This window comes from Mastigoproctus giganteus, chromosome 13 (genome assembly GCF_048544385.1).
Source record: "Mastigoproctus giganteus isolate SK-2022 chromosome 13, ASM4854438v1, whole genome shotgun sequence".
Taxonomy (NCBI): domain Eukaryota; kingdom Metazoa; phylum Arthropoda; class Arachnida; order Uropygi; family Thelyphonidae; genus Mastigoproctus; species Mastigoproctus giganteus.
This window is the reverse complement of record NC_143587.1, coordinates 48,924,892-48,938,111: the sequence shown is the minus strand read 5'-3', so window position 1 is coordinate 48,938,111 and position 13,220 is coordinate 48,924,892. Positions and strand designations below refer to the sequence as shown.

The 13,220-nt window shown below is 36.0% G+C and overlaps 1 protein-coding gene across 1 annotated transcript in view; it reads left to right on the top strand.

Moving 5' to 3' along the window:
* Window positions 1-13,220, top strand: part of Noc2 (Nucleolar complex protein 2) — a 113,553-nt gene that overhangs the window by 23,967 nt on the left and 76,366 nt on the right. The window contains exon 5 of the mRNA XM_090387238.1: window positions 11,748-11,865. Coding sequence (XP_090243364.1) covers window positions 11,748-11,865 — 118 coding nt within the window. The remainder of the gene's footprint in view (window positions 1-11,747; window positions 11,866-13,220) is intronic.

The window sequence follows — 13,220 nt, the reverse complement described above, 5'->3', positions numbered from 1 at the left end:
TAAGGGTGGCTCTTAAGAGTTAAGTGGGAAATTATCGACCGGTCAGTTTGACTTTAGTGGTAGGGAAAATCATGGAGGCAATGATCAAGGGTGGAATTCAGGATCATTTGGATAGAATTGAAATTCTCAAGGATACTCAGCATGGTTTGGTAAAGGGAAAATCATGTTTAACAAATCTGGTTCGCTATTTTGAAAGGGTCACTCACGAGCTGGATTTAGGGAATAATTTTGACATTGTTTATTTAGATTTCAGCAAAGCTTTTGACTCAGTCACACATGAGCGGTTGCTTTATATTCTGGAACAGGTTGGAATCACTGGGAAAATCCTTAGATGGATAGCAGGATGACTTCAGGGCAGGAGGCAGAGGGTTATGATAAATGGCTATTCCTCAGATTGGGATGATGTAAGAAGTGGAGTTCCCCAAGGATCAGTATTAGGACCACTGTTGTTTTTAATTTTCATAAACGACATTGATGAAGGGATAGAGGGCGTGATGTCTAAATTTGCAGATAATGTTAAAATTGGTAGAGTAGTTAATGATCATTGTCAAGCTGAGCTTCTTCAGAGAGACCTAGATAGACTTCAGGAATGGTCAGAAAAATGGCAGCTGTGCTTTAATCCAACAAAGTGTAAGGTATTACACCTGGGAAACAGTAATCCCAAAAAAACTTATTCACTTGGTGGAGTTCAACTAAACCCAGTACTGGAGGAAAGGGACTTGGGTGTTATGATACGGTCAGACATGAAATTCTCTGAGCATTGTAAACAGGACGTGATAATCCCATTATATAAGGTTTATGTTAGACCACACTTGGAATACTGTGTTCAAGTATGGAGACCGCACCTAAAGAAAGACATCGAGCTTCTTGAAAGGGTGCAAAGTAGGGTAACTCGCCTGGTGAGATCGGCAAAAGGGCGTCCTTATGAAGAAAGACTTCGAATATGTGAGTTGCAGAGTTTGGAAACTAGACACCTTAGAGGAGATTTGATTGAGGTGTTTAAGGCTCTGAGAGGCATCAGTAAAATGAATGAGGACAAAATTTTCAAGATTATAAATGATGCTAGAACTAGGGGACATAAATTCAAGTTACGGGGGGAAATGTTTAGATTGGGCTGCAGGAAGTTTTATTTTAGCCAGCGAGTTATAAATTACTGGAATAAGTTGCCTTCATGGGTGGTAGAGGCCGACAGTTTGGGGAAATTCAAAGGTCATCTGGATAGTACTTTCGGGTAAGGGAGGCGCATAGGATGATAGGTTTAATTTCCTTTTTATTTTATTTTTTTTTATTTATTAATTATTAATATTTAGTTATTTATTTTATTTATTTATTTATTTTATTTTATTTTTTTATCATTGTTTTGTTCGGATTTTTTTTTTTTTTTTTTGGCTGGTGCAGCATAAGCCATAGGCTTGCACCATGCGGCCGTTACTAATACTAACGTAATTTGTGAAGGATTTCACAATATGAGATGTCTAATGTACAAATTTTGGTTAGTGTTAAAATTCATAAAAATTATTACTGAATGAATTTCTTTAAAGATTTATTGCTGAATTATTGCTGTTGACCTCCTAGATTTGGTGGATCTTTCAAACAGTCATATGGAATAATTTGAAAGTGTCCTGGCATCTAATGAGGAAAGAGAGCTGGCATTAATGGTGAACTATGGAGTTTTTGGCAACATCATACCCTTCAACAGTTTTGGACTGTATTGGGCCCATTGTAATATATAATATTTTGCAAGAGGCCATATTAAAAATCAGACTTGCTATCTTTGGAAGATTGAAATTATTAATGTTGTACCTGCTTTCACTATATGTCTGTGTAAGCTTTCAGAGCTTTTTTTTTTTTTTTTTGTTAGTTGTTGGCACATCGGCTTCTGTGACCATAATGCACCTCCCAAAGTTTTTGCATTTTACTCTGATCCAAGCCCGGGGCGGGATTCGAACCCCTAAACACACTACCTTTGGGTTGCCAGGCAGGCACTTTTCCCACCTGGCTAGCCCGGTCAGCGCTTTCAGAGCTTCTTTACATTGGAAGAGCAAACAGTCGTAATAGAGCGGGCAGTCATATTAAGTTTCTAGCAGCCATTAGCATGTGGTTTTCTCCTTGTAGGGTGTGTGTGTGTGTGTGTGTGAAATTTAATAGTACAGGTCTTGGCAATCAGCAATAAGAACCAAGTGTTGCAATATTCAACACATTGATGAATATTGCAGACTATTTTTTATCTAATAATTGTGTAAAAAAAAAAAAGAAAGATAATATTGGCTATGGAAAAGAAATTATGAGTACTTTAAATTTGAATACTTAGAAGTATGTAATAAAATCTATTGATAAAAAGTTTCTTGTAATTTAGGTGTAAGAGAGTTTATAAAAAAGTCAATTTATATGTTTGGTTGTATTTATAGTATATCTTTAATTGCCAGTTTGATAGTTTGCACTGTATTCATTTTTTATTTATTGTTTCTTCATGCCAAAAATAATTTAACTGTATAGAACCGATGCTTTTCACTTAATCACCTGCTCCCTGGTTCCATTTACACTAGTTAAGTGGAAGTCCACTGTATAACTATGTTTACTTTGCAATTTGTTTTAAAAAATCATCATTGTAAAACATTTCAACCATTATGTGAATAAGAAATATGCAATGCACAATTGGAAAATGAGACTGATGCTAGAAAAAATAATGATCCCACATATGAGTAAACTAACTTTGGTTTATTTAAAATAACTTCCTCCCGCATCTGCACACTGCATGCAATGATCAGGAAGTCACTGGAACAACTGGTGGAAGGCTGTGACTAGTATACTGTTCAGTGTTGTCATCACAGCTCTTTGAATGGTGTCAATGTTATGAAAATAACAGCTTTTCAGTGATGCCTTGAGCTTTGGGAGCAAAAAGAAGTCGCATGGAGCCAAGTCTGGTGAATGCGGTGGGTGTGACAGTATGCAGTCTTTTTTGCTATCCAAAAACTCTAGAACAGTGAGGGCCTTGTGATTTGGTGCATTGTCATGCAAGAGGAACCAACTGCCATCTTGTCCGTACTGAGGCTGTACATGGAGTCTCTCTGCAATAAATGTTTTTAAATGTCCAGGCAGTAGCCATGGCCATTAGCCAGGAACTCTTTGTGTGCACAATTCCCTTGCTATTGTAGAAAGTGATGAGCATGGTTTCGGGCTTGGATCAGAGTAAAATGCAAAAACTTTGGGAGGTGCATTATGGCCACAGAAGCCGATGCACCAACAACTAACAAAAAAAAAAAAAAAAAAAAATTAAATAAGATTTAGCAATACCATTATGTACAGTGCTTGACTTCTGGTTTAGTTTCGTCATTAGCAATATTTTTTTCTCTTTCTTGACAAACCTTTTTGGTTTGGGATAGTTTGCTGACTTCTGCTCTGCACTTTTTCACAGGATTGTACTGAAAACACCACATCTCTTCACCCATAACCTTTCATTGAGGCTCGCACCTGTCATTGATGATCTGTTAACGAATGTGGAACAAACCTTGTTTGTTCAACATTCCTTTTAACCCAGACCTTCTTTTTCTTCAAATCCGGGGTTATCATTCATCAAATGGCTTCCTTATTAATGCACAGATCTTCTGAAATCATTTGAAGCATTTCACACAGTCATTGGAACTGATTTCCTGCACCTTTTCAATCAACTGGCATTCGAATTGTTTTTGCTAGACCCAGATGTTTGTTATCTTCCAGTGACTCTCTTCCATGGGTGAAACATTTATGCCGCTCGAACACGTGCACAAGACAGACAATTCTCTCCATGCATTTGCTTTGCCATTTGAAACTTTTGCCCATTCGAACACAAAACTTGATGTTTGCTCTTTGTTCCATTGTCCCTTCACAACACAGACACAGGAGAGATGTGCAGTTCAGCTCACACTACTTTCTGAAATGGTGGCAATTTCTGCTGACCTTGACTGCAGTGCTTGAGGAATAATCACTCATGTATACTTCTAGTAGATGGCAATACCAGCACTTGTCTCATAATATCAGCCTTGTTTTCCAATTACCACACTGTATATTCTTAGAAAAACACATTATATGCTTATAATGACTTGAGTACTATGATATCTTGTATAATCACCTTTACAAAAGATGCACAGCCACTAATGGAAATAACAATAGATTATTAGACCGAAACTGAATCAAAAGAAATACTATATTATATAAAACAGCTAATAATAATAATCAGAATTAGCCATGCTAGAATGAGAAACATAGTAAGAAGCATAAAAAAAAAACAACCTGTTGAGAAATAAGCAAGGTTATTTCAATACAAATCTGCCCATAGTTACTACTTCAAATTGGGTATGGATGGACATAATAGATACATACACTTTTTTATACATCATATGTGAAGGCGCCAAAAAATAAAATATTCGTTTAAAAATTTCCTATAATTATATGGAACACATTTTGAGAAATGTGAAGAAAGTTAACCTGAATAAGATAAACAAGTGAATTGATTTTATTTTAAGAAAATTGACCCCTTGGGCTTTCAAGAAAAGAGATATACTGTAACACGTTGACCTGACAATGTATCACTGGGTAAGATTGGGGATGTAGAGAACTAGATATCCTAACTGGCTGGGTCTGCTTTTCCCTTCCAATTCCTTTTTTGTATATTTCCCATGATCCAGGTCTCTGAAGGGCCCAGAGCAACTGACTCACCTGTAACTCACTAACTCTTAACAATTAGCAGCATACACTCTCAAATATCTTTCAATAAATTTAAATTTTCAAAAAATATTTTACTACCAAAGCAAAGATATGAATAATTATAAGTTTTAAATATAATCTTATTTAAAAATAGCCGACCGGGCTAGCCAGGTGGGTAAAGTGTCTGCCTGGCAACCCAAAGGTCGCGGGTTCGAATCCCGCCTCGGGCTTGGATCAGAGTAAAATGCAAAAACTTTGGGAGGTGCATTATGGCCACAGAAGCCGATGCACCAACAACTAACAAAAAAAAAAAAAAAAAAAATTTAAATAAGATTTAGCGATACCATTATGTACAGTGCTTGACTTCTGGTTTAGTTTTGTTATTAGCAATATCTTTTGCTAAAATGCAATGCTTTATTAAACTCTTGATAGACAACATTTTTGGTGTAGACGCCTTGATGGAGGTATGAGTTTGCCCTATAATATTTACTCATCATTAATTTGGTAATAGTATTAGTATTAGCTGTATGGTGCAAGGAAGCCAGTGGCTTTTGCTACACCAGCCAGGGGAAAAAATAATTAATTAATTAAAAAATGATAAAATAAAATAAACTACCAGTTTGGCTCCTCACATAGATACCTATCTTTATACACCTTGGTTAGGTCTCCTCTAAGGTGCCGCCTACTTATCGAACTGTATAGCCCATACATTCAGTTTTTCCTCACATGGATGTCCTTTTGCCATTCTCACCAGGTGCATTGCTCATCTTTTAATCTTTTCAAGAACCTCAGTTCTTGAAAAGATTAAAATTCCTAAAATTCTTATTTTTTTAATGGGCATTCTCTATACTTGAACACAGTATTCCAAGTGTGATCTTGCAATTGCGTTATACAGTGGGATTATGATCTCTCTAGTTCAACAACCAAATGTTTGATAAAGCATTGATAGGACACTGTGGACCTTTTTTGCTGCCTGTCTACACTGCTCAGAGAATTTCATGTCTGATTATATCATAACTCCCAAATCCCTTTCTTCCTCTATTTGTTCAGCCTCACTGAAGTGCTGCTTGCCACTGATCATTAATTATTTTAATAATCCTGACATCATTTACCAGTTCTGACATCACACCTTGTATCCCTTTATTGATATCATTTAAGAAAATGAAAATAAAAAAACAGTGGTCCTACTATTGATCTTTTGGGAACCCCACTTCTTATATTAGCCCAATCTGAAGAGCAACCATTAATCACAACCATCTGCCTCCCTGCAGCTATTAGATGATTCATGTAAGGATTTTCCTTGTCATTCCAATATAATCCAGTTTCATTACAATTTCATTTCATGCAAGATTGAGTTTTTAATGCTTTGGTCTAATCCAAGTAAACAGTGTTGAAGTTATTTCCCACCTCCAGCTCACGAGTTTAACCAACCTGGTTAAATGTTGTTAACCAGGTTGGTTAAACATGATTTCCCTATTACAAAACAATTCAGAATTCCATTTCTATCAAAATGAGCTTGTATTGCACCCTTGATCATTGCTTCTGTGATTTTCTATACTACCGAAGTGAGACTGACCAGTCAGTAGTTACCCAATCACTCTTAGAACCACCTTTACATATTAGCAATACATTGGCACTTCTGGGTCCAGTGATGTCCTGCTAATTAACCTAGTGGTTCAATGAACTCTCTTGCTGCCCATCTCAGAATTATTGGGTAATGCCATTGACTTCCAGGCGGCTTACTTTCCTTTATGCTTGAAAGTTTTTCTAATAAATAATCTGAAATTTCAATATCACTAATTTCATGCTTCCCAGTTTTATCTGCACAGTTTTTCTTACTGCATAGAGACTTTATTATCATTAAATTATCATCATCATCATATTATCATCATCATTAAATATTGATGCAAAGTACCTGTTCAATTCATCTGTAACATCAGCTGGGTTATCTAAGATTTTCCCACACGTATTGGAATGAGCAGCAGCCCGGAAAGCGAGGTACTGGGGAATTCAGGAACTACTGGGAGTCATTGTGAAACAAGTAAATACATGGGCTGTGTTAGGGTAAGAGTAAAAATAGGTGCATGTATACTTGTATATACACCAATGCTAGGAGTATAGTGAATAAATTTCTTGAATTTGAAGTGCTGGTCAAGACATCAAAGGCGGATATTTTTCAGATATCAGAGACATGGTGTCACACAGATATAAGGAATGTAGAATTGGGTTTTAGGGAGTACTATGTCCACAGAAAGGAAGGGAAGAGGAGTAATGCTGTTAGTTAAGAAACACATAAAATGTAAGGAAGCATCCAGTTGATCTAGATGGACAGTTCAATGTTGAGGCAGTTTGGTGTTAAGCACTGGGAAAGCAAAAATGAGGATAGGAGTTTGTTATAGGTCTAATGACTCTGATGAGTACAATGAACAACTATACAGAGAAATAGAGTGGGCCAATAAACTAGATTGTCTCATAATGGGGAATTTTAACTTTCCAGATAATGACTGGAACTTGTGGTTGGTCACTCACACATTAGCAAGACTTTTATGGATTTATTGGATGATTGTTTTCTACAGCAGCATGTTCGAGAGGCTGTTGTTGTCGTTTGGTTTTTAGGAGCATTAGCAACTAAGGCCATATTGCTCCGGGATATGCGGTGGTCATTCCTTAACCTTTCCACATCCTCCGTATTTGGTGGTGACGGACTCGAACCCCGGTCTAATCAAGAAGCGTGTGCTACGCACTTCTGCTCCTTCCCACCTGGCTACGGAGGCGCCGTTCGAGAGGCAACCAGAGAAAGAGAGTAATACTCATGATCTGATTATCAGCAGTGTTTATTCATGCATTAGGAATTTGCAGATAAAGGAACCACTAGGTGGCAGTGATTACACTGTGCTGATGTGGGATTTACTCAAAGATGCAACTACCATCAGGGGTAAAGGGAAGGATTTTTTTTGCTTTCGTAAAGGTGACTATAGTGGTCTCGTAAATTTTTAAAATTTTATACAGTGGGACCAACTAATGATGTTAACAACAGCAGATTCTAAATGGGAAGCATTCAAGGAATTAATCTTGGAAGCTACAAGGCTTTTTGTACCAACTAAGAAATACTGTTCAAGGTTTAGGCTCAAATGGATGTCAGATGAACTAATGAGACTCGTGACAGAGAAGAAAAATGCATGGGATGCATATAAATTGTCAGGCAACACAGAAGCGTATGGTAGATATAAGCTAATCTGTAATCAAGTCACAAAGGAGGTTAAGCAAGCAAAGGCAGATTACAAGAAATCTTTGTAATTAAAGAAGTCTTTGCAGAGGATGCAAAGACTTCTTTAATTATATAAACTCTAAAAGGTAGGGTATGAATCAGATTAGTCCACTTGATATCGATGGTTTGACTATAGTTGATCCTGCTCAGATTGCTGCCAAACTGAATGAGTATTTTGCATCTACATTCACACGTGAGTAATTCTGTAGGGAAGTGGAGAACAGAAGCTTATTAAACTCTAACAGGGAGCTAAATGGTTTTGTAATAATGGAGAGAAAAGTGGAAGAGAAATTGTTGAAGTTAAATATAAGAAAGGCACCTGGGGTGGATGGGATCTATCCAATTAATTGAAGGAGGTAGCAAAGGAAGTAAGCAAACCCTTAGCCATAATTATGAGAGCATCATTGGATTCAAGGGAGGTTCCCCATGGACTGGAGATATGAAGATGTATTTCCATTTCACAAAGGGTGACACGAGTAATTATAGACCAGTTAGTTTACTTCTTTAGTTTAATTACTGTGGGGAAAATAATGGAGTCACTGGTTAAAGAAGCATTGCAGGATCATCTGGTTGTTGTTTGTTGTTTTGGTTTTTAGGAGCATTAACAACTAAGGCCATATTGCTCCGGGATATGCAGTGGTCATTCCCTGACCTTTCCGCATCCTCCGTATTTGGTGGTGATGGGGGCTCATCTGGACAAGACTGCAGTAATAATTCAGACATAGTATGGGTTTGTTAAGGGGAAGTCTTATCTTACTAATTTGATTGGATACTACGATGTGGTCACAAAGGAACTGAATTCAAAAAATAATTTTGATATCATATACTTGGATTTCAGGAAAGTTTTTAATACTGTTGCACATGGAAGACTACTGTACAAATTGGAGCAGTATAGCATTAAGGGCAAGTTGCTACAATGGATAAAAGGCTGGTTGAATGGGAGAAGACAGAGAGTGGTAATCAATGGACATTGTTCTTTCTGGACTAATGTTATTAGTGGAGTCCCCAAAGGGTTCGGTGTTGGGTCCATTGTTGTTTTCTGTATTTATCAATGATATTGATGAAGATATATCGGGCATAATGTCAAAGTTTCCAGATGATACAAAGGTTGGCAGGGTTGTTAATGACAGTATGCCACTGCAACAGGATCTAGGAAGTTGGGCAGATAGGCTGAGAGGTGGAAACTGAAGTTTAACATTGACAAATGCAAAGTACCACATATGGGTAGCAGTAACCCCAGAGAAATGTACCAAATGTGTGGTGTTACAGTCAGGGTAGTGGAGAATGAAAGAGACCTGGGGGTAATTGTGCAGTTAGATATGAAGCTTTCTGAGCAGTGCAGGCATGCTGCCAGAGCAGGTTATGGGGTCTTGTCAATGATATACAGGAATTTTGCTACCAGGGATAATGAGGTGATTATCCCCTTGTATAAGGCAATGGTCAGGCCACACCTTGAGTACTGCGTACAGGTCTGCAGGCCTTGTTTTAAGAAAGATGTAGAGTTGCTAGAACGAGTACAGAGTGAGGGGACCAGGGGGAGCCCTTACGAAGAAAGGCTTAAGTTCTACGTCTGGGACTAGGCACCTGTAAGGTGATCTGATTAAGGTGTATAAGGCCTTAATTGAGTAGGCTCAGTGTTGATAGGATTCTTCCTCTTTCTCAAATTCCAAACCTGAGGGGGCATAAACTGAAATTGAGGAAAGACAGTTGTCGAAGAGATGTGCGGAAATTTGCCTTTAGCCATCGGGTAGTTGATTGCTGGAACAAACTTTCATCTGTTGTTTTGGAAGTTGATAGTTTAAATAAATTCAATAATAAGTGGATAAACTTTCGGAGCAAACGAATGGAGGAAATGGGAAGGGGTTTTTTTTTTTTTTTTTTTGGCTGTTGTATAAGCCTGCTTTCTTGGCCATATGCCTCTACTAATGCTATTACACAGGAGTCTAATCTGATTTGTTCTTTTCTTCTTTGTATTTGCATACTTGAAAAACTTATTGTCTCTGTTCTTTGCTCTCTTATCCAGCGATTTCTCATAATCTGCCATTGCTAGCTAGCCTAACCTTTTCTGTGGTACTATTAAAGATCAACTTGAAGCTGTTATAGGTTTTTGTATTTTTTATCACTCTATAACTTCCCCATGCCATCTTTTTATGCTGTGTTATCTAAGAGCAGAACTGGCTAGCTCATTATTTGTCCATCTTGGCATATTCCTCATACTACGGTTTCTTAATTATACATATGAATTCGTAGCTTTTGTGACGCAATCTCCTCAGTTGATAAAGGCAGTGTAGTACCTTAAGCTGTCATCTCCTTTCTTGAAATTAAAACCTATTCCTTTTCCTTCATAAACTGAATTCAAAAAATTGCAGGATTGCATCAATCTTGATTGGGAAGGGCAGAGCGATTTTTGGGCTTTCTATGGCTGAATTAGTCAGCTACTGGTGAATGTTACTTGACAGAAATATCTGGTTTTTTCGAAACCAGATATTTTTGGTTTCGAAATCAAATCAAAAGAAAATGGTTCTTAAATTCAGGTTGTTTCATCCACATGGACTGAAAGCTCCTTCATGCACATATGCATCAACATGCAGTTAATGTATTAACAATTGCCATCTCCCTCCTTATCGTATAACTTAGAACTCCATGATCAGTCCTTGCCAATGGTTCCTCTTCTGTCATCCCTCTGATATCATCTGGTTCATGGTTGATGATCAGATCTAGAATATTCTTGCCCCTAATACTTTCCCAACCATGTTGATATAAATAACAATTATTCATTTCATTTAAAAATTGTGTTCCTCATTGTAATAGTGACCCTCCCCTTGAGGTGGGAATCTTAGTCCTTAATGATAATTTAATTTAGCTATAAATATTTTTGAAAAATCGACTGTATTCAAAGATATTTGAGAATGCCTTTTTTGAATGTTAAGAGTTAGTATTATGATTACATATTTATTCTACTTCTACAACAAAAGTATTTTGTGCAAAATAGTCATTTTATTTTATTTCAACTTGCCTGTGATATTTGTGATCTAAATGGATCACAGAGTGCTGTGGAAGTTGGCTATAAAGGTCAAAAATAAGGTTCCGATTTAATGTTCAGTGGTTAATTTATTATTAAATTCTCTTCTCAGTGACATGCTTTTTTATTTATATTTCCCATTTTATATCACCTTGTTCAGTTTTTCTTACAAAAGTATCAGGCACAGTTAGAGAGGGTAAAAATGGTTACCTCTGGATTTTATCACATATACCTGAAATTTTAAAATACACACGAAACTTTTTTTATATTGATCTACTGATCAGCTGTTATTGTTGTGCTTATAGTATTCTGATAAACATATATTGAAGAATAGTTTTGGTAATGTATAATAAATTAGTTACTTTTCATCACCTTTCTGTAAAATAAAAATAACAGTTTTTTCCTAATCCTAAGTCATTAAGCTGTTATATCAATTGCATTGTTGTTCAAGAGTCAATTCTCTTCCATTGGGCAAAAAAAGGTTTCATGTACTGTATCTGAAAGTAATAAATACTATACCATACTATTTTGAATTTAATAGGAGATGCATGTGTTATGTTTGTATAAATATATATTTTTAAACTCCATGTCAGTTTAAATTTTGTCAATATTTAAATGACATAATGTAGGTAGGGAATTATTTCTGGTGATATAAGAGATGTTGATAAAAAAAAAAAAAAAAAAAAAAACTTTAAAGCAGTAAAGGCAGATAATAATATCTTCTTTTACTACTTTAAAATATCTAGTAGTAACCTGTTTTTATATATTGTGCAGGAGAAACCAGATGTACCAACAATCAGAAATGTAGTAGCAACTTTTAAATCAGCTATTCAGCAAGCCAGTGGAGAAGAAAAGACAGACAGTTCAAGTTTCCAAGTAAAAGGAAGTTCTGGTAATATTTGTGATTTTGATTTCATTTGTGTATCTTTGTGCATCACACACACACACACAGTGTACAGATATACAAAGTTCATTGTTTTAATGTCACACTGTGTTTTTGACATTGAAGCAATTAACTAATTTTAAATAGGCTATATTAAAGGTTAATAATGAAACTAAAAAGTAACTTTCCAAAGAACAGAAGCTGTACATATAAATTGCATTGCAAAGTCCTCATAAATAATTACATATTCAGACAGGCTTAGAATTATACTAAGAAATAAATGCAAATAACTGCATATAATTTGCAGTATGCATCTTTTTAAGACATTAAATAACTGAATTGCATTTATGGCAACATTAAATACTATGTAATTATCCCTCTTATGTGGCAAAGTTTTATTATGATCACTGTGTATTTTTTGTGGATGCAGAACCTGTTATTACTGTGGACACATACTGTCCACCACACTTCAGAGATAATCCATAGAAGAAAATCTAGGCATGTAAGGATAAAGGATCTGGGAAGGCATTCTATGAGTCCTCTTCTGCCAATACAGTTATTCTAAAAGTATTTTTATGGCCATCTCAGAATATTGGGTTCAAAGTATGCAGGTGTACTATCTAATTGCTACCATATTTAAATTTATATTATTATAGGAATATCATTTAAGCACTGAAGAAAAGTATTAGTATTTACAACTTATAACAGATATAATCTACTTGTTTCTACGTTATAAAAAATAGTAATACCATATTAGACTATTATATTCATGATTTCATTTAACAGTGTTGGGCAGAGTGAAAATATTTGTCAGACCAAATCTATAATTGTGCAAGTTAATGTTTCCTTTAAAACGTTCCAATGCCCTCAAAAAAAAAAAAATAATTAAAAATCATAAATGGTGGTGCACTATGGCAGTTCTGCCATAGTGCACCAATAGTGGATGACTCCTAATACATACAGAAAAAAACAATATTCACAGAAAAGAAACTAATTTTCAGGAGAGCTGCACATTTTCAGAAATATTTTTTAAAGCAGATAATTAGTTTCAGATTCATTCACAGAAAACTTCCTGACACGGCCACTATCCAAAAATAGAAAACTAAAAGCATATCCTGAGCATGTTATTGATATTCTCTGCATTAAGCACCTTCAAAGATAGTATAATTGCTGTGTGGAGAGTGAGCATAACATTATGCTCACACTCTCCACCCATTCTTTTTTTTTTTTTTTTTTTTTTTCCACAAAGGGTCTGAGGTAGTTGGTTTCAAGTGAGGTTTATATTTGGATACACATAGTTTATGATCACAATACACTGCTGCTTCATGGCCTTGGTGCAAATGCCAACCAGTCAACCATTCCAT